This window comes from Leptopilina heterotoma, unplaced genomic scaffold (genome assembly GCF_015476425.1).
Source record: "Leptopilina heterotoma isolate Lh14 unplaced genomic scaffold, ASM1547642v1 Lhet_411, whole genome shotgun sequence".
NCBI classification, from domain to species: Eukaryota; Metazoa; Arthropoda; class Insecta; order Hymenoptera; family Figitidae; genus Leptopilina; species Leptopilina heterotoma.
In genome coordinates this window covers 314,284-336,264 of record NW_025111072.1, presented here as the reverse complement: position 1 = coordinate 336,264, position 21,981 = coordinate 314,284, and the positions used below count along the sequence as shown (strand labels likewise).

Genomic DNA, 21,981 nt, shown 5'->3' with positions numbered 1-21,981 from the left:
CATAGTTAAAGTAACGTTAAAGTCTAGTTAAAATAAGTTAAATTAATGTTAAAAAAAGTTAAAATAAGTTAAGATAAGTTAAAGTAATGTTAAATAAAGTTAAAATAAGTTAACCCTTTAACGCCCAAATGGACAAAATTTTGGCATGAAGTTTGAGGACTTATTTCGGTACTTAAAAATCAATAGAAAAATTCACGAATCATCATTTCTTATGTTTTCATATGCACTCTATCGAATGGCGTTAAAAAAAAGTCAAAAATTTATAAACAAAAAAGTTATTAATGTTTTTTATAAAAAAAGTCCGATTTTTTTCCAATTTTTGTTTAATTTTCAATTTTTTCTACTATGAAATAGCGAAAAAATAATTCCAAATGTTACAAATAACGTGACATAGATATATAACCTAGAAGATAGGACTATAGAGAAAATTAAAAATTAAAATGGCGGCTCAAAAATGGAGTTTGAAGTTCAAATTTTTTTCAAAATTTGATTCGAAAGTACGAAAATTGTTAAAAGTGTTTAGATCAGCTTGAAATTTGTTACTTGGGGGTTTTAGGGGTCGCTGATCACGAATCAGAAGTTCAATTTTCAAAATTCAAAATGGCGGATCTAATATGGCGGCTAATTTTCTTTAAAAACTAATTAAATTTGCTTGAAACTTGTTACTCGGGGGTTTTTGGGGTCGCTAATTATGAATATGAAATCCAATTTTTAAAATTCAAAATGGCGGATCTAATATGGCTTACAAATTTTTCAAAAATTTATTAGGTTAGCTTGAAATTTGTTTCTCGGGGGTTTTAGGGATCGCTGATCACGAATCAGAAGTCCAATTTTCAAAATTCAAAATGGCGGATCCAATATGGCGGACAATTTTTGTAAAAACTCATTAAATTTGCTTGAAACTTGTTACTCGGGGGTTTTTGGGGTCGCTTATTACGAATATAATATCCAATTTTTAAAATTTTAAATGGCGGATCTAATTTGGCCAAAAAATTTTCAAAAACTCATTATATTAGCTTAAAATGTGTTACTCGGGGATTTTAGGGGTCGCTGATCACGAATCTGGAGTCCAATTTTCAAAATTTGAAGTGGCGGATCCAATATGGCTGACAATTTTTCTAAAAAATCATTAGATTCGCTTGAAACTTGTTACTCGAGGGTTTTTGGGGTCGCTGATTACGATTATAATGTCCAATTTTTAAAATTAAACATGGCCGCTTCAATATGACAGACAAATTTTCAGTTGAAATTTGATAATCACAATCTTTAGCCATTAAAATATTAAAAATATTTTTAATGTTTTCCAACTTTCACCGCGTAGAGGTAAACGTGAACTGATAAGTCTTTTATTAAATTATTTTTTTTTCGATTTAATATATTGATAAGTAAATTTAATCGAATTAAAACTATGAAGAATGATTTTTGAAAGGTTTTACAAGAGCTTCAAGCTGGAGATAAAAAAAATTGTTTTTTTCAATTTGACCCTGAAATAAGTAATGATTAAAATAAAACATGCATTTCTATTTTTTTACCTTTAAATTCAAAAATTATAATAACAAATAAAAAGAAGAAAAATACATAAAAAAATAAAACAGTAAAAAAAATATATAAAATTTAAAAATAAAAAAAAAGATTTTCCAGTTCACGTTTACCTCCACGTGGTGAAAGTTGGAAAACATTAAAAATATTTTAAGTATTTCAATGGCTAAAGAACGTGATTATCAAATTTCAACTGAAAATTTGTCGGCCATATTGGATCCCCATTTTAAATTTTAAAAATTGGATATTATATTCGTAATAAGCGACCCCAAAAACCCCCGAGAAACAAGTTTCAAGCAAATTTAATGAGTTTTTACAAAAATTGTCCGCCATATTGGATCCGCCATTTTAAATTTTGAAAATTGAACTTCTGATTCGTGATCATCGACCCCTAAAACCCCAGAGTAACAAATTTCAAGCTAATCTAATGAATTTTTGAAAAATTTGTCGGCCATATTAGATCCGCCATTTTGAATTTAAAAAATTGGATTTCATATTCATAATCAGCGACCCCAAAAACCCCCGAGTAACAAGTTTCAAGCAAATTTAATTAGTTTTTAAAAAAAATTAGCCGCCATATTGGATCCGCCATTTTGAATTTTGAAAATTGGACTTCTGATTCGTGATCAGCGACCCCTAAAACCTCCGAGTAACAAATTTCAAGCTGATCTAAACACTTTTAACAATTTCGTACTTTCGAATCAAATTTTGAAAAAAATTTTAACTTCAAACTCCAGTTTTGAGCCGCCATTTTAATTTTTAATTTTCTCTATAGTCCTATCTTCTAGGTTATATATCTATGTCACGTTATTTGTAACATTTGGAATTATTTTTTCGCTATTTCACAGTAGAAAAAATTGAAAATTAAACAAAAATTGGAAAAAAATCGGACTTTTTTTATAAAAAACATTAATAACTTTTTTGTTTATAAATTTTTGACTTTTTTTTAACGCCATTCGATAGAGTGCATATGAAAACATAAGAAATGATGATTCGTGAATTTTTCTATTGATTTTTAAGTACCGAAATAAGTCCTCAAACTTCATGCCAAAATTTTGTCCATTTGGGCGTTAAAGGGTTAAAGTATAGTTAAAATAAGTTAAAGTAACGTTGAACTAAGGTTAAAGTAAAGTTAAACTAACGTTAAAGTAAAGTTAAAGTAACGTTAAAATAAGTTAAAGTATTGTTAAAATAAGTTAAAGTAACGTTAGAGTAAAGTTAAAGTAATGTTAAAATAAGTTGAAGTAACGTTAAAGTAAGTTAAAGTAATGTTAAAGTTAGTTAAAAAAAGTTAAAATAAGATAAAGTACAGTTAAAATAAGTTAAATTAATGTTAAAGTATAGTTAAAATGAGTTAAATTAACGTTAAAGAATTGTTAAAATAAGTTAAAGTAATGTTAAAATAAGTTAAATTAACGTTTAAGTATAGTTAAAATAAGTTAAAGTAATGTTAAAAAAAGTTAAAATAAGTTTAAAATGTTAAAATAAATTCATGTAACTAGATTAAGGTCTATTTAAAATAAAGAAGACATAAAATAAAATGAACATCTTTTATTCAAACAATCAATTCCTCCCTCTCTCTCTTTTAACAATTTTTTATTCACATTGGTTTATCTTTTTCTTTGTCAATTTCAAGAATTTTGCAATGACCCCATGCAAGGGTGTCGGTGCTTGTTTTCTATTAAGTATCTTTTGTCGTCATAGGGACTGTGTGCAATCTTTGTTTGCTTTAACGTTTGCACCTTGTGAAAATTCGATCTGATAGTATACTGAGTTGTAGATTGCATTTTAACATTTCGCAGACAGTAAAGTCGATCAAAGTCGATATTTTTCTTGCCAACTCCTGCTTTGACACCTTTAGCCTTTTTTTGAAATCTTTGTATTCTACGCGAACGCTGTACATTTTGCTCCGCAAGCCAACAAATTCTGTTACAATTTTTCCGCAGCATTCATCCTTCATGAGACCTAATATCTTTTTGTTGGCTTGCGGAATATTGTACACGTTATTAACCGGATAATCAGAAGTGTCGAATTTCATAAAGTCTTGCTTCATATCGGCGTAAATGTCTGAGCACTTGATTTCATAAATCAGGCTATCTGTGTCGGTGTACAATAATTTTAATTTATTTTCATCATACTTGTTTAACATGTAATCGTAGTGAAAATCATAAATAAGCGTTTTTGACACATCCAAAACAGTCAAGCCAACATACACCGGCTTGTTCATTAGTACCTCCATTTTCCTAAGTTCCACAGCAACCAAATTCTGATTAAAGATGGCTCTGCTGTGGAAGTTAGGTTTGGAGATTAAGGCTTCAGCTCCATACCTACCCTCCCACTTTGTCACAAGTTTAATTTCAACATGTTTTCGCACGTTCTCCATTGTTTTGCCAAATACCGCGTTGTTCATCAATTTAAACAAGTTTTTCTCAAATTCATTACTGGCGTTTGTTCTTCGCGTGGTATTAAAGTCAATGTAACTTTTCAACCATGTGGATTGTTCGAATTTTAAGACGCGATGAATTTTAACTAACACGAGACTCTTGGCAATAGCTTGTTTTAAGGCACGATAATCATCAAAGTCAAAACTATTATCACATTCTCTACCCACTTGAAGCCACCATAGGGAAGCTGTTGAACCATTGCCCAACCGTATAGATTATTTGCGTCAAAGTATACGATGTAAGACGTGTCCTCATTTTCATTAAATTTTTCCATGTAAGGATTGTTAGCTTTTGCATATCGATTTGTACATTGACTTACACCACCTCTTATTCCTAGTTCAATAAACATTACCATGTCAATGTCTGTCAAGAGTTAAAGTCTTACATTCGTATACTTTAACATTGCGTCCCAAGTCAAACCCGGTGTAGTATAATAGTGTGCTGGATTTAGACCGTACGCGATTAAACACTGGTTTCTGGAATTTTCGAAAATGTCCGCGAGTAACAATATATTGGTTTGCATGTACAAGTATACATAATCACCAAGATTATGACAATTAAATTGACTCCACACTTTCTGAGCATGTGCATAATCTTCATCGGAAACATTTGAATCGTTTAACGTGCTATAAAACTTTTCTTTCGGCGGTAACTCTGTTTCGTCGAGTTTTTCCCTTGAATCAATGTATTCATAAGAAAAAACTCCTTTTCGCGTTAATAATTGAATTTTATCGTCGCTGTAATTGGAAAAGACTGAGTTTACAATTTTGTATTCTTCGAGATAGGATGCTAACTTGTCGAATGATGATGCCAGGAACTTAAAAGAGTCGATAAAACGAAACTTTAGAAAACTACCTTTTACATTTTTAGTAAAACTAATGTACTTTTCTTTATTTATAGGAAGCAAAAAAATATTACCATCAAATCCAGTAGCAATAGCATCAATAATGAAATGTGCATCATAGCCACTGAGATTATGGAAAACAACAGGTATGATCTGCGATTCATGGTAATTAATATTACAATCTTGATGAGCGGGTCTACGGTACTTCCCTGTTAGATGACAATGGTCTCGTACTTTCACATCCCCATACGCGATTTTCTTTTTACAAATATGACAAGTCATATCATTTTGAAAAGCTGCCAACTGCTGTGGGCTTAATGTTTCCATAGGTACTGGATTCTTAAATAGGGAATCTAGATTATCAACCAAGTTCTTTAATTCTAAAGAAAACCATTTAGCTGGATTTTTCTCATCTCTAGGTGATGCTTTGTACACAGACAAAGAGTCATCGAAACTACACTTTAAGTAATAACCAATACTGAGAGTTTCATGGTTTTGAAACACCTCAGTATTTCTTGGTTCTTGGGGTGCTGCCGAGGGAATTAACAGACTTTCACAATCGGCATAAATGATGAAAGGTACACGTTCCTTATTTTGAAATTTTTTAATTCAACTGCATTCTGACCTTTTTGGGGTAATTTAATCTTTGTGTCGTTCATTTTTCGACAATGCTCTTCATGTTCGGTAAGCTTAATTTCATCTGCAAAGTAATGCAGGCAACGATCGCAAATGTTTTTTTTCTTTTTCTTCTTTGACAAGTCTAAACTGACAAGTCTCGACAAGTCCTTTATCCAGACATAATGGTAGTTAAAGGATATGAGAGGTATATCAGTTTCAACATCATCGTCTTCACTTAGATTTTCATCTATATAGTGATCTTCAATTCTAAGAAGATTTACGTGATTCATCTTCTTTTGAGATGAAAGATGAAGAGGTGAAACTGTAAACTTCTCATCTCTTTTAACAAGACCATATAAGTTGATAAAAATTTTGTTTAAGGTTTCAAATTTAGAAATGTCTTTGAGGGAAACAGGAAATTCAATACCACTAAAATTGAGTGTATTTTCATGGGGTCTATATTTTGAAACTCGTTCCGCGTTTTTGTCTGTTGGGTACAGTGCTGACAATATTGCCCATTTAAAACACTGATTATCAGCATTTTGGACATTAATGCAGGCATGCTTCCGATTAATAGAAGTTGGCAAATTGATATAAGGACTTGCGCGCATAGGATTGTACTTGTTAATGTTAACCTCAAACCTTTCAATAGAATGAAGTCTTCAATTAGAATCTTTCTCTTGGAATTCCTCCATTCTTTTTAAGGTTACTTGTTTAACATAAACATTGTACCAGTCATCTAATGGAGTTGTAACTAAAATTTCACCGGTTTTAGCGATGAATTTCTTTAAATCTGATATTTCTTGAGTTTTACCGTCAATGGAATCTTTAACAAATTTCGCGAACAATACAGTGTAAACTTTTAGCGGACCAAACCTGTTTAAAGCTTTTCAATGTTAACTTTAAATAAACTGAAGGCATCATCAAGGAATTCATTAATATCCTTGTAATCTAAATTCATTACAGCACTATTTTGTAAACTACCCTCAAACGCTTCTTCAAAGTCCACCCATTTCATTCCTTCATTTACTACTTCAACACCTGCACCACGTTTCATTAACGCATCAAAATGGCAGCGCAAGTATTCCATTTTTTGTCTTAAATTTAAGCACCTAGATCTTTGAAATGAAGAAAAATCAGACTCACGTAAAAAGTTTCGGAAAATGTTTATATACCGTTGACACTTGTTTTGCCATTCGAATGCTGTACCCATTTTCTCCTCATTAGTCATAGCCATCGTTGAAATGAGCTGACGTTCCCCTGTTGTAATGAAGTTGTCAGATTCTTGACACACTTCATTATAGTCTTCCATGTCTATACATTGACGAGACTTCTTTGGCGATTTGCACTTTGGCATCTTGATACCTAAATCTGAAAATAAACTTTAAAAAATACGTCTAAAACTAAGAGAAACCTGAAAAAACTAAAAAAAATCCTGAAAATAAACAACTAAATTTAAAAAAATCCTGAAATAGAAAAAACCACCACCATCTTAAAACTAATACAAAATAGAACAAAAAACCCTAAAATAGAAAAAAAAACCACCACCAACTTAAAACTAATGCAAAGTAGAACACAAAAATAAAAAAAACCTACAATAAAAAATCAATAACTCCTAAATTCAAAACAAAAAAAACTCTGAAAATTGTCTCTGAAAATTAACTCTGGAAAGAAACTCTGAAAACTCTGTAAAGAAACTCTGGAACCCTGAAAACCTGGAAGTAGACTGCTGCACCATTGAAGATGCAAGTGATGTTTGTGGCCCGCGCTCCGTAATTTATACCCCAGTCCCCACTATACTCACCTCCCCACTAGTCCACAGGCGCGCGCAACTCTCCTACCACAATGTAGTAAACGCCGACTACCGGAATAGTGGGCCATCGGTCGGTAATGCAGAACCCTGGCATACCGACATGACCAAAAATCGTGGAAGAAATCGGCATTACCGACTGATTATGATACTCACCATCGGTCGGTAACTTACCTACAGTCGGCAATTTACCGGTATTTTTAAAGGATCATTATCATCAATGTCGGTAAGGTAGAACACCGATTATTCCTTCTAACCCACTTGAAGGTTCAAAAATAAAAATTTAAATATCCCGCCAAAGGGGTTCGAATTTACATGTGGCGCCATCTCTCGGTAACAGCCAGAACTTAGATGTCGGTAAAACAGAACACCCCTTCTAACCCAGTTGAATGTTTAAAAATAAAAATTAAAATACCCCGCCAAGGGGGTTTGAATAAGGTGGTGGCGCCATCTAGCGGTGGCAGTCGGTACTAAAACTCGGTCGGTAAAACAGAACACTCCTTCTAACCCACTTCAAAGTGAGCTATTAAGAAATCTACCTTACTGACCGTCGGTAACTGAGATAGAACCCGCCTAGCTTAAGTACTTTTTTGGCACACTTATTTAGGACTCTAAGCACTATCAATTTACAAAGTACCCAAGTAGCACGGAATATAACTTTAAATTTAAGGGAATATTGCATTTCATATTCCGAATATTCCAGAGCACGGTGAGCTTGGATGAAATTCAACCCAAAAGTCATGACCCTTTCTGGTTTATTTTTGATATCATTTAAGTGATGTCTAATAATCATTTTAAGATAAAAATTAAATTAATCGTTGGAGGGAAACTCAAATTATATTGATTTTTTAATTTTTTTCTAGGTTATTGTACATATTTTCTGAAGGATAATGTTTTAAACAATATTTATTACTTCAAAAGATATCTTTTAACATTAAAAAACATTCTATTTAGTAAAAACAATATTTTAATATATATTAAGCTAAAAAATTGTTGAAAAAGTGTGAATTTTTTCGTTTTTCTGAAAATTACTCTTTTATAAGTCATTAAACACTAATATTATGCAAATGTAAATTAAAGTACATAAAATTTCCTGGAAAACTAAACAAGAAAAACTATTCTATCTATTGTTGTTACATAAATATGATGATTTAAAGTTCGTTTTTAATGAAAAAGTAATTGAAATTTATCATTAAGTCCAGTTTCTTTGGTGAAATTTTTTTTTCTGGACCTTACTTGAAAACCATATAATAATATGTTTAAAAAAGTTAATTTTAAACATATTATTATATGGTTTTCAAGTAAGGTCCAGAAAAAAAGATTTCACCAAAGAAACTGGACTTAAGGTAGTAGTCGCGCTGCTGGCTCTGGCCAAAAATTTACCGGGCCGCTTACTAGAGTGGGGCAGTGAGAGTGAGAGAGATAGTTTAACTCCCCACTCTATTCGTTCGTATGAAAATTCATATAATTTAGTTATTTTTTTAACTTTCTGTCAATATATTTATAGTTTGGTGCGGTCAAAAAATGTCATGTTTTTTTCTATTCATTTGTTTCATCTAATAGAATACTTTGGTAGTTTTATTTCAAAATCTGACGATTAGTTATCATATAAATAATTATTAAACAAAATTAATACATGCATTGGGTGCTTCCTCCATGCAAAATGTATGAACTTTGAATTCATTTTTTGAAGCTTTGAAACGGTCAAAATTAATGAAATTGGTCTCATTCTGTAGATAAATACTTCAGGAATAAGTATGCAAAATTTGAAAAAAATCTGACGAAAACCATTTTACGCGACTAATACCTTAATGACAAATTTCAATTACTTTTTCATTAAAAACGAACTTTAAATCATCATATTTCTGTAACAACAGTGGATAGAATAATAAATAGTGAAAATACGACTGAGTGATAGAATCATCTCTACTCTTAATAGATAGAATAGTTTTTCTTGTTTAGTTTTCCAGGAAATTTTATGTACTTTAATTTACATTTGCATAATATTAGTGTTTAATGACTTATAAAAGAGTAATTTTCAGAAAAACGAAAAAATTCACACTTTTTCGACAATTTTTTAGCTTTATATATTAAAATATTGTTTTTACTAAATAGAATGTTTTTAATGTTAAAAGATATCTTTTGAAGCAATAAATATTCTTTAAAACATTATCCTTCAGAAAATATGTACAATAACCTAGAAAAAAATTTAAAAATCAATATAATTTGAGTTTCCCTCCATAGATTAATTTAATTTTTATCTTAAAATGATTATTAGACATCACTTAAATGATATCAAAAATAAACCAGAAAGGGTCATGACTTTTGGGTTGAATTTCATCTAAGCTCACCGTGAGAGATCTTAAAGTAATATTAAAATGTCCACCGCATAGGAATATTCCAAGATAACATTTAGGGAATGTTCTACGGTAATATCGAAGTAATATTCCAAGATGATGTTGAAGGAATGTTCCACCGTAATGTTAATTGAATATTCCAGGGTGATGTTGAGGGAATGTTCCCAGATAATATTAAATATAATGAAAATACCATTAAATTCGTTTTTACTAAAGAAAGAAGATAATGAGAAAAAAAGTCAAATTTTTTCAAAGTATGAAATTTTTGAATATTTCCAGGGAATGTTATTTTGTAATATTCCTGTGGGGCGGACATTTTAATATTACTTTAAGATCCCTGAAACATTCCACTATAGAATATTCTGAATATGAAATTTAATATTCCCTTCATTTTAAGGTTATATTCCGTGCTACTTGGGTATAAGCAAAACCAAAATTTCGTCGGTGCATAGAGCCATGGAACGCCTCATATAGCATTTTAAGATGATTCACATTTTGGACAAGTTAAAACCGTACTATATTGGCTGATTTTAATAAAAAAATTAGGGGGAAATGGGTCAAAAGTACTAAAAGATGGGCAAATATTATTTTTGAAATATCTTTTTTATTTTTTGTGTATAACAATTCGTGTTTAAAGATTTTCAATGCGATAAGAGCAATTGTTTAAAAGATAAAAAAACACAAACTGTTAGAGGCAAAAAAGGAGATATTTGAAAAAATCCTTTTTTTTGTCCTGCCTGCACGGAAAGTATGTCATTTCGGGCACTTAGAGCGGGCGCAAAGTAACTCATTACCACCCAGGGGTAGGGGAAGCGGGCGCAAAATATTTTGCGCTCGCTTCCCCTACCTTCCAGCAGGCGGAAGAATATTTTGCGCCCGCATGTTAATTATTCGATTTTCTTCATTAAAATGTGATATTTTCGAGTTTCTTTTTATGTTGACTATAAAAATGCAAACATTTTCAACTTGTTTTATTTTGTCTAGAAAAATGTGCAATTTTTTTCGATTTTCTCTAAAAAAATTATGACACATTTGATTTTGTTCACATTTCGGTTATAAAAATTGTCAATTACTATATTTCCAGAATACATTGTTTTCTTATTTCTATATTAAAACTTGTATCATTATAGACTTCAAAGAGTTAACATTTATAGAGAGTTTAATTTTTAACTAATATGAGCGTTTAATCGTTCGTGCCCTCAATGACATACTTTCTATGCAGTTAGGACAAAAAATTATGTTAGCATCATGGGCGCAAAGGTGATTACTGCAACATTACAGTGACATTGCAGTAACATTACTGTAAGATTGCAGTGACATTGCAGTAACATTACCATTTAATGTTACTGTAACATTACATGTAGTGTTACATTGGGGCGGACATTTTAATATTACTGCAATGTTACACTGTAATGTTACTAACATTACATGTAACATTGCTGCAACATTCCAGTAATGTTACGTGCTACTTGGGTTTCCGATGTCGATGTCCCATCACTACAGAAAATCCTATTAGTAAGAAAAGAATAGACGTATCTTCATCCTTTTCTTACTAATTATCCAGGGAATCAGATAGCAGACGACAGGGAATAAAAGTCAGTCACTTGTTCGACTTATATGAAAATGGCGGTCGTTTTCTCCTTTAGGCAAAAATAACGCATGGGATCAGCGGTTATGTTTACACATGGGAGAAAATGGACGCCATTTTCATATGGTCGAACAAATGAGTGACTTTACTCCCTGTCGTCAGCTATCTAAAAGCGCCATTTTTGTGCATGTGGGATAAAAAATTATTTTATTGATGCAAATAAATATTTATTTTAATTAAAAACTATGCATTATTGAATCAAGTAATTTTCATAATTGATTTAAAGCAATATTTATTAGATCAAATTATTCCATTTAATTGACTTAAGTAATTTGTACCTATTTGGTTCAAATATCTATTTATTTGATACCATAAATTAAAATATTTATATCCAGTAAATATTTACTTAGTTCAAATACATAAAAATAAATAAGTAAAAACAAATAAGTTTAAATACAACCGAACGAGCGTTAGCGAGTGAGGTATATGTCGCTAGTTAATATTAACACGTGCCACCGGGCATTTCAAATTTCAAAAAAAAAATTATCAAATTTTCTCATTTTTGTCTCTTGACTTCAACTTTTTCAAAAATCTAGAAAAATTCAGATAAAATTTTTCTAAAAACACAGAAATCTTCGTTAGAATTTTAAGCTTTAAAATAATCATTCAAAAATTAAAAAAGGTTAATCCGTCTTTGATATATCGACGGCTGCCGTTGAAATGACTTCTTAGCTACAATTTTGCCATGTATTATTTTGCTGTAACTTGATTCTGTTCCGAACTACGGCGATTTTACGAAAAAAAAATTTTTTAATGTCGAGAAAATCGAGGGGCGTGACTATTCTTGCAGCTATTAATGATATAATACTAAAAAAATATAAAAATTAGTTTATTAATTTGAGGATTTTTTATGGGTTTTCTATTCCAATTTCTTACCATTCTAACCTAGAAACAAGCACATAAAAAATACACTGTTTCGTAGTTTTTGGTGTCATCAGTGGAAGAATAGTTTCGCCCCATCCACCCATTTTTTGAAAAAACACTTGTAAAATTTTTGAACAATAGAATATCAAAAATCCATTATGATATTTGTGTTCAGCACTAAATTTGACTTTAGAAATAATTTTTCCGACCGTTTATCACTACTTATAATGGCAGACTAAATTAGTGAAAACAAGTAAGCGAGTATATCAAAATCACATTTGAATACCTAACTCCTATGATAGATAGCGCCAATAGCTCAAATGTGGCATACAATGTTTATTTTACATGACAAGTATAAAGTGTACAAAAAACTTTAATCGGATAAATAGTTCTTTCTTCAGGACTGTTAGAGTTTAATGAATTAATTTAGAAAAACTGAAAAATGAACGGACAAAATGAAAAAAAAAGTTAAACTAACGACACACCATGCTGGACAACCCAGAGGGTTGTCTGAGAGGGGGGACAGCCCCGTGTACAAAGAAGGAAACGCGAACTAAATATAAAAAATGTGAAGAAAAACCAAACGAGAACACTTTATAACGAGAAAAAAAAGAGTGATAGAAATTTTAAATAAGTTTTCACTAGATCTGCCCGAGCGTCCGTCTGAAGTGAGAAGACTAAGAGTAATGCCTCAGGCAGTTCACTGACTTCCGAATTTCAGAGAAGAACTCGAATAGAGGGGGAATCGCCTGGCCGGCCCCTTCCACAGTCGATAGACTTCAGGGCGCCAGCCCCCCGGGCGGCAGGACACCCGTGGTTCACTTCGAAACCCAAACATTCCCGCCCGCCTTGTCCGCAGGACAAATGACACTTTTTCCTGTTTAATGAGGTGGCGGTATTGGGCTAAGTCGCACGATAGGGCGACGATATGTTCCGTGAATTGTTTTCACTGTAGCCACTCGGACCATCCCGTCAGCCCCCGGATGAACCGCGATCACTCTTCCTAAAGGCCACTTCGCGGGGGGGTATCGATTGTCCTGGATGAGCACTAACTGATCGACACTGAAATTGTCCGAAGGTTGCTGCCATTTCCCTCTGACTTGCAGCGACTGTAGGTACTCCTGGGACCATCTTCTCCAAAAGTTGTTCCTTATTTTTTGAATAAGTTCGTAGCGCTTTAATAGGTTGTCAGGTACGTTCGGTGGTTCTTTGTCAGGAATCATTGCCAATGTGCTACCGATGAGAAAGTGTGCGGGGGTCAGAGTGTTAAGATCCTCCGGATCGGTTGACATGGCGCATAAAGGCCTTGAGTTCAAGCAGGCTTCTATTTCAGTAAGGAGGGTGCTAAACTCTTCGAAGGTAAATGTCCGCGAAATCATCAGTCGAGCCAGATGGTGCTTTGCCGATTTCACTCCGGCCTCCCAGAGTCCGCCGAAGTGAGGTGAGTTTGGGGGGATGAAGCTCCATGTCGCTCCGTCGTTTGCGAGAGCCGCTGTGGCTTCCATGTAGAATGTGGACCCCCTTTTAAACATGGATCTTAGTTCCCGATCGGCACCTTGGAATGTTGTTCCGTTGTCGCTGTACAATCGTCGACAAAGACCTCTTCGTCCTGTAAATCTGCGATAGGCTGCTAGAAAGGTTGAAGTCGTCATGTCGCTCACCGCTTCCAAATGAATCGCCTTCGTAGCGAAGCAAACGAAAACTACAATGTATCCTTTGTAGGATTTGATTCCACGGCCTTTAGTGGCCCGCAGTTGAAAAGGTCCAGCGTAGTCTAGTCCGCAATTCGTAAACGGACGAGCCGGTTCTATTCTTGCGGGTGGGAGATCACCCATGAGCTGCGTGGGAAAGCGAGGTTTAATTCGGTGACAGGGCACACACTTGCGGACCAGTTTTCTCACTAGTGAGGTTGCGCCGACAATCCACACTAAGTTTCGAAGGATGCTCAGGGTTAATTTTGGTCCTCCATGACCCGAGACCTTGTGCGCTAAGCTTACATACAAGGGTGTCAGTGGTGAATCTTTTGGTAGAATCGGTGGATGCTTCGAGGAGAAGGCTAGTGAGGAATGTTTCAAACGTCCACCTACTCGAAGGATTCCCGCCTTATCCAAAAAGGGGTTGAGATTGCGGAGTTTGCTATGTTTAGGAATGCTTTTCGCGTTTTTGAGTAAGTCTATCTCCTCAGAGAATGTTTTCCTCTGCGCTATCGCTAAGACCGTCGATTTGGCGGAGTCCAATTCGGTCGAGGAGAGGACTGTATCCTTGAAAGAGTTTTCAGATCCCTTTGCTTTATAGTTCTTGAACACTCTCAAGCAGAATGCTACAACTCTAATAAGCCGTTGCAAAGAGGAGAATCTTGAGAGGATCTCAATTTCGACTTCATTCTTGACTGTGAGGAACGCTTTTACTTCCGCATTTTCGGTATCGGGACGTTGAAGTTGAGAGGGCCAATTAGCCGGTGATAGGGACAGCCATTGTGGACCATTCCACCAAAGTCTATTTTCTCGTAGGGTCTCTGGTTGAAGACCTCGTGTCGCTAGGTCAGCCGGATTTTCTTGGCTAGGCACGTGTCTCCATTTCACCGAAGGCAGTTCAGTCTGAATGTAGGAGACACGGTTCGCAATGAAGGTTTTCCATTTAGATGGATGTTGGTTGATCCAGGCTAGGGTGACTTGACTGTCACACCAAGCCGTCACAGGCACAGCATTTAGAAAGGTCAGCCGTCTAACGTATTTTAAGAGCTTTACTAGGAGAGCAGCTCCACAGAGTTCTAGCTTTGGTATTGTTGCAGTCTTAATAGGAGCGACTTTGGACTTCGCTGCAAGAAGTGTAACTTGACCGTCCTCTTTGTATTTAAGGACTCGCACGTAGACTACTGCTGCGTAGGCTCGAGTGGATGCGTCTGAGAATCCATGGAGCTCGATCAGCGAGTTCGAAAAGCTTCCTAGCCAGCGTGGTATCTTGATACCTGATAATCCAACTAGGGATTGATAATATTGCGTCCAGCGCTCTTGTACTTCGGTAGGGAGTTCAGCATCCCAGTCAATTCTGAGTATCCAGAGGTCCTGGAGCATGATCTTGGCGACCACTGTGATAGGTGCGAGCCAGCCCAAAGGGTCGTATAGCTGGGCAATGCTAGAGGAAATCATTCTTTTTGTCGCATCCCCTGAGATGTGTGTTTTTTGAGGGTTGTTGAAAGCAAAGTAATCGACTCTTGAAGCCCACAGTATCCCCAGAGTCTTAAAGACTGTGTTTTTGTCGATGATCTCCGAGGATAGTGGTGCGCTAGATGAAGGATGTAGATCGGGGTGGTTTACTGCCCATTTATCTAACTTAAGGTTCGCCTTCGCACAGAGATCTATCACTTGATCTCGTTTCTTCTCGGCGTGAAGGACGTCATCATCGCCGTCGAAGATATCGTCGACATAGGTGTTATCTAACAAACAGTCCGCTCCAAGTGGAAATTGAGCTCCTTCATCGATCGAAAGTTGTTTCAAGGTGCGGATGGCGAGATATGGCGCGCACGCCGTGCCATATGTGACAGTGCAGAGCCGATATTCTTCGATGGGTTTCTCCGGAGTTGATCGCCATAGAATCCGTTGTAGGTCGCGATCTTCCGGATGGACGAGGATCTGGCGGAACATTTTTACTATGTCCGCGGTGAAAACGACTCTGTGTCTGCGCCAGTTTAATAGTATGAGGCCAATGTCGTTCTGTAGAGCAGGTCCGGCATGCAGGAAATCATTAAGGCATTTTTTCTGAGAGGTTAACCTTGATGCGTTAAACACCACTCTTAATTTCCAGCCCAAGTTGTTTAATTGTTGGATTATTGCGTGGTGTGGTATGTACCAAGCCTTTGGGTTGTTCAATTCCTCCTCTGGAACTCTCTCCATGTGGCCGTCTGATTCGTAATTATCCATGAACTCGCAGTAGGCTTCGGATAACTTGATATCTTGTTTAAATCATCGCTCTGTTCCAATTAGGCTGCTTGCAGCCATTTTTCTTGTTTCAGCCGCAGCCTCTGGAGGTTGACACTTAATGGGAAGACGGACCATGTACTGGCCTTCTGGGGTTCGTGTATGTGTATTGACGAAATGTTTTTCACAACGTTCGTCGTCTGGCTTGATAACTTTGTTATTTGGGATTGTTTCGAATTCCCAAAAGCGTTGTAGTTGATCTTGAATATTTTCTGACGGTAAGCAATGCATTGACGAAACTGTTATTGGTGAAGTTGGTTCCGCCCGCCGTTTAGACTCGGTTTGAACTGTTCCCGAAACAACCCAGCCCAGAGCTGTTTTTTGGGCTGTTGCTTTTGGGTTTTCAATCTGGTACAGCCCTGGTACTAATAACTGTCCATAGTAATCGGCACCGATTATAAGTTGGATTGTTCCAGGTTGGTAGTACAGAGGATCAGCCAACTTTTCTGCTCCGAGCCAATCTAGATCGATCTCCACTATTCTTCTTGTTGGAAGCCTTGATGTAAGTTTCGGGACCACATAAGCTTGGAATTCGAGATGGAAGTCGGGTTAGTGCACGGACCTTAGGGTCATCGTGGCAACTGTTTTTGCCTCCCCCACTTTGTGGTTTCCCAATCCCAGGATAGTGACATTTGCGGGGTAGCATGATAGTCCCAATTGCCTTACGACATCCTGTGAAATGAAGGATACCTCGGATCCTTGATCCAGCATGGCACGGGCCTTGATTTTGCCTTTTGGTCCCTCAAGAACAGCGCAGGCTGTTGCCAGAAGAATTGTCCGTTTGGATCTGCTGATGGACGTTGTATTCGTACGGACGGAGAATGCTGCACTAGTCGGTGGACTTTGTGTCTGGTGAGGGCCTTTTGCCTTCTTTTCGTGCTCGGATTTTTCGTCTCTAGATGGCCTGTGCAGAAGGCTGTGATGTTGCTTATGACATTCGAAGCAGCGTCCCTTGGAAGTGCAGTCCTTGATTTGGTGAAGGCCTAGACAATTAAAACAGAGTTTCATTCGTCGTGCTTCGTTAAGGCGCTCCAATGTGCTAAGTTGTTTAAAGGTCGGGCAGCGACCTATGTAGTGTTCTTCGGAACACTTTGGACATTTCCGGTTTGAAGGTCCGCTCTTTTCTGAGTTGTGAAAAGACCTCTTGATGTTTTTCTGTCCTTGTTTTTTTGAACTTGATGCGAGCGAGTTGGTGGTTGTCGTTGAGCGATGCGAGTCTGTCATGTTTAGGGTGATTATTCGATCGTCGATAAATTTTGCCAAAGCTTGGAATGTGGGATAATCATCGGGTTCCGTGTCGTTGCCTTCCGAATTGGGGGGTTTCGAACTCCGGGTGCTGAGGTAGTTTTCCCATTGAAGGCGCGACTCTGGATCCAGCCGTTCGCTCGTGTGGTAAACCAGCCAATCACCGATGATTTCTCTTCCGATGTTTTTCAGAGAGCGGACAGCTTGTCTAGTTTTGTCGATGAGTATTTTGAGGTCTGCTACCGATTCGCTTTGTAGTTTGGGTAGATTGTAAAGGGTGTTGAAGTGAGTATGTATGAGCAGGCGTACGTTGCAGTATCTGCCCCTTAATGCCTCCCATGTGGGCTTGTAATTTACTTCCTCTACTTTGATGTCCTTCACAAAGTCGGCAGCCTCATCGGTTAAACATTGCTTCAAGTATTGCAGTTTTACGACATTAGGCAGCGTTTTGTCCTCATCTATCATGGAGAGGAATAAATCTGAAAAGTTTCCCCAATCTTCGTACTTCCCAGAGAATTGCGGTAATGTAGACTTCGGCAGGCGCGACTTGCTTGAAATTGGTCCGCCTGTATGTAGATTGGAGGGGTCGTTATGTTGAGTGGATGTTGTTGAGTCGTGTAGTAGTGAAGCTAAATCATCGGTTTCGGCTTCATATTCGACCTCCATGTTTTCAAATTGTTGTTCAGTAACATAGGGCTCTTTTTCAGAGTCCGCAGTACTCACGATGTCTAGGTGAGCTTCTCGGGCCTCGTTCCAGTACATTTCTAACTGGTTCAACCTAGACTTAAGAAGAGGAATGGATAGGGTTCCTTCCTTCGATGCCTGTTTTCTACGTGTGATAGTTCTTTTTATTGTGTCGAGGCGAGTGGCCTGTTGCGACAATAGTTTTTTCAAGGTTGGAGCCATCTTGTTGCGAGACAACGGTGAGGATGTTTTCAGGAAAAGATAGGGTATCCTTTTTGCCTTTGCCCCTATCCCCCTCGTGTGTTCCTTCTCGTTCGGCGAAGGATAAGATACCCTTTTTTGCTTTTGCCCTTATCCTTCGACCTCACGATAGCAAATTAATAAGATACCCTTTTTTGCTTTTGCCCTTATTAATTTGCTCTCTAGTCCAAGACTAACGGGGGAATAGAGGCAAATTCCCGGCCGATGCACCAAAATTCTGTTAGAGTTTAATGAATTAATTTAGAAAAACTGAAAAATGAACGGACAAAATGAAAAAAAAAGTTAAACTAACGACACACCATGCTGGACAACCCAGAGGGTTGTCTGAGAGGGGGGACAGCCCCGTGTACAAAGAAGGAAACGCGAACTAAATATAAAAAATGTGAAGAAAAACCAAACGAGAACACTTTATAACGAGAAAAAAAAGAGTGATAGAAATTTTAAATAAGTTTTCACTAGATCTGCCCGAGCGTCCGTCTGAAGTGAGAAGACTAAGAGTAATGCCTCAGGCAGTTCACTGACTCCCGAATTTCAGAGAAGAACTCGAATAGAGGGGGAATCGCCTGGCCGGCCCCTTCCACAGTCGATAGACTTCAGGGCGCCAGGACACCCGTGGTTCACTTCGAAACCCAAACAAGGACTAAAGAATAGTTACGCCCCCTAAATAGTAATGCCCCACCCTACCCTACTATTTTAGGTTTTATTATTTATTTTAATTATTAATTAATTTATTTTTATCCCACATGCACAAAAATTGCGCTTTCTGATAGCAGACGACAGGGAGGAAAGTCATTCATTTCTTCGACCGTATAAAAATGGCGGCTGTGTTCTCCCAAGGGCAAGAAAATTAGCTGTTCACATGCATTTTTCTTGCCCATGGGAGAAAACAGCCGCCATTTTCATCCAAACGAACAAGTGAAAACACTTTTATCAGACGACAGCAGACGACAGGAACTTTTACTCCCTGTCGTCTGCTATCTGAAATCGCCACTTTTGTGCATTATGAATAAAAAATATCGTAAGTAATACGAGAATAAAGGCAGCCAATTTGTTTACGATGATTTTTGTGACACGAGTGGAGTTCTCGGGGCATTAAAAACTATTTTATTTAATTTTATATAACTTATTAATACAGAAATTATTTTTATAATTTTGTTACCTGAATTTTAATAAGTTTATCAAACTTATTAATTAATTCTTAAAATTTACTAAAGAATTAAAAACTTCATTTCAAAAACAGAAAATTTAAATAGCAATTATTATTTAAAAAAATAAATAAAAGTATTCCATGAGAAAAATTAAATAAAGTTTGAAATATTTAAATACGGATGAGAAAATTTAATAAAATTAAAAAAAAATTCATTAAATCAATAATTATAACCAAAATTTTTGAAAAATTTATATTTATCTTGGAGTTTACAATTGTTTCTCAAAGTGAATAAAAATAGAAGTGAAAAAATTTTTTGTTTAAACAAATTATTTAAACAATTGGCATTGAATTATAAAGTAATTCAGAATATTTTGAAGACTAAGTAAACACAAGATCCGACAAAAAAACGTTTAAAAATCGATATCATACCGCAAAAACACGTTAAATTATAAATATCTAAAAAGAGGGGTAATACGGTGGGTTTTAAACCATTTTAACCTAAAGGTGCTCCCACTGTAAATGTTTTTTCATATATTGAATCTGGAGACTTTTCTAAGTGTTTTGCAAAAAAACCAAAATCTTTCATCGAGCTGTTTTTGAGAAAATCGATTTTTTAGGTTAAAAAATTTAGTTTTAGTATTTTTATTTAAAGTATGTGCAGGATTATAATAAAATAAACGTTATTATGAAAACACATTATTTTTGTGATAAAATATATTTAAAATAACAATGTCAACGTAATAACAATGGTTTGTTTATAAACTATATTTAAAAAAACTAGGTAAATTAATAATTTCAATAAGGTAATATGAATAAGTTTAAGGAATGTGTACTAAAAATGTAAAACTTTCTTTAGACGTGAATACTGTTATATTCGCAAACTGCTTTTAAAATTTTTTTGAGTAATCAGGGTGATTATGAAATACTTTATGTTTTTCCCAAACATTCTTAAAGTCGTGGTGAACAGCCTCCATCGCTTGCTCACTGAAGCGTCCTAAGCCTACTTGCCTTTGTTCACAAAAATCTTTTACGTGAAAAAGTACAGCATGCACCTTCGGAGTAATGCTTATTCCCAAATCAGTATAGCTTAATTTAAATGTAGCTATGTAATTTTGAAAATAAGTATCCAAATGACTTCCAAAACACACATCAACAACGTTGTTAAAGTCTGCGAACACTTTGACATATTTTAGAATTTCCAGGTTTGCTGATCTTCGTAGAAGGTCTACTTTGTTTAACAGAATTTTGCAGGAATTTCCTTTAAAAGATGGTCCAGAATTTGTTATTTCACGTTGAACGTGACATTCCGTTGCCCAAGCTAGAGCTTCTTTTCCAATTGTTTTAAAAGACTTCCAAATACTACATTCACCACGCCTAATATCAAATGTAGTTCTGGTGGCGGAATGAGATCGAGAAATGTTTTGTCGCCATCAGTTAAAGTTGATTTTTTTTGCAAAGCACCACGTACATGAATAGTTACTACTATGTGACATTATGCCCACTAAAATATTTGCTAATTTTAAATCGGTCGCAATTGTAGCATCAAACGTGCAAATATTTAATTCCTTCCATAACTGTGAAACATTTTCGTAATTCTTGCGTTTTCGGAGCCACAGTCAGTAAGAAGAGTTTTTTTTACTCCAGAGTCTTTAAAACGTTTGGCTGCAATGCCATCCTCGTACGAAGAACGTCTAGTTATAGGTTACACAATATCTAGTGATTGGACCGACAAACATATTTTCAAAAATCCCCCTCCACCGTCAATACCGATTTTCAAATGCATTTCAGACATTTGTCGTTCTTCCTTCACATGCTCAATAAAAGCAGATAGATCTGTACAGTAAATTACAGTTTTTGCATCGTTGGAAACTTTATTCGCTGTAATATTTAAAAATTTAAATTCTTTGCAAACGAAATACTTGTCAACAGAATGAGTTTTGGTTTTGAGCTTGTCTTTCAATCCGTATTCAATAATTCTTCTATTCTTTGTAGCTACACGTATAGCTGAAGCAATTTCCTGTGTGGCGCGATTGGAAAGATTTAAATTCGATTTTATTTTAAATATATCGTCTACACTTATTGTTGATTGTTTTAATGTGCTTTCTTTTTTCCGTCAATAATAATTTTCAAAGGTTTTCCACCGAAACGATGACTAAATTGCAATGCTGAACTTTTTGTATTTGTATCCTCTTCAATCGTTTTTTTCTTAATGACAGATGCAATAACTTGATCTTGTACTTTTTGAGATGAACTGCTTAAACAAGCACTCAAATTCTCAACTAAAGAGGATGAAGAACACTTGTGAGAATTACATTTTGCAATTATCGAAAAGCAGCGACTGCAACGTTTTTCCAGATCTGGTATTTTTTCCTTCTCTGAAATAACAATTATTTATTTATTTTTACTTATTTATACATTCGTCTTTTGCGTTAATACTAGCGTTACAAGTGTCCCCGAGGAAATTTTTTTGCAAGCTACATCTTAATTTACTAAGTTTTGCGTCTACAGAACGTCTTGAAATTAGGAGTACTTGCATTCGC

At 35.5% G+C, this 21,981-nt stretch overlaps 2 protein-coding genes across 7 annotated transcripts in view; one reads left to right on the top strand and one right to left on the bottom strand.

The window, feature by feature from the left end:
• The window catches only part of LOC122506360 (beta-glucuronidase-like), a 623,628-nt gene that overhangs the window by 308,520 nt on the left and 293,127 nt on the right, over positions 1-21,981 (top strand). The gene's annotated exons all lie outside the window — the stretch shown is intronic.
• Positions 16,646-18,928, bottom strand: LOC122506361. Its single transcript, XM_043618489.1, has one exon. The coding sequence runs from the start codon at positions 18,250-18,252 to the stop codon at positions 16,651-16,653; it is 1,602 nt and encodes a 533-aa protein (XP_043474424.1). The 5' UTR covers positions 18,253-18,928; the 3' UTR covers positions 16,646-16,650.

What these genes read in the sequence shown, in the direction of transcription:
- LOC122506361 (XM_043618489.1), bottom strand. Translation starts at nt 18,252, where the DNA reads ATGGCTCCAACCTTGAAAAAACTATTGTCGCAACAGGCCACTCGCCTC.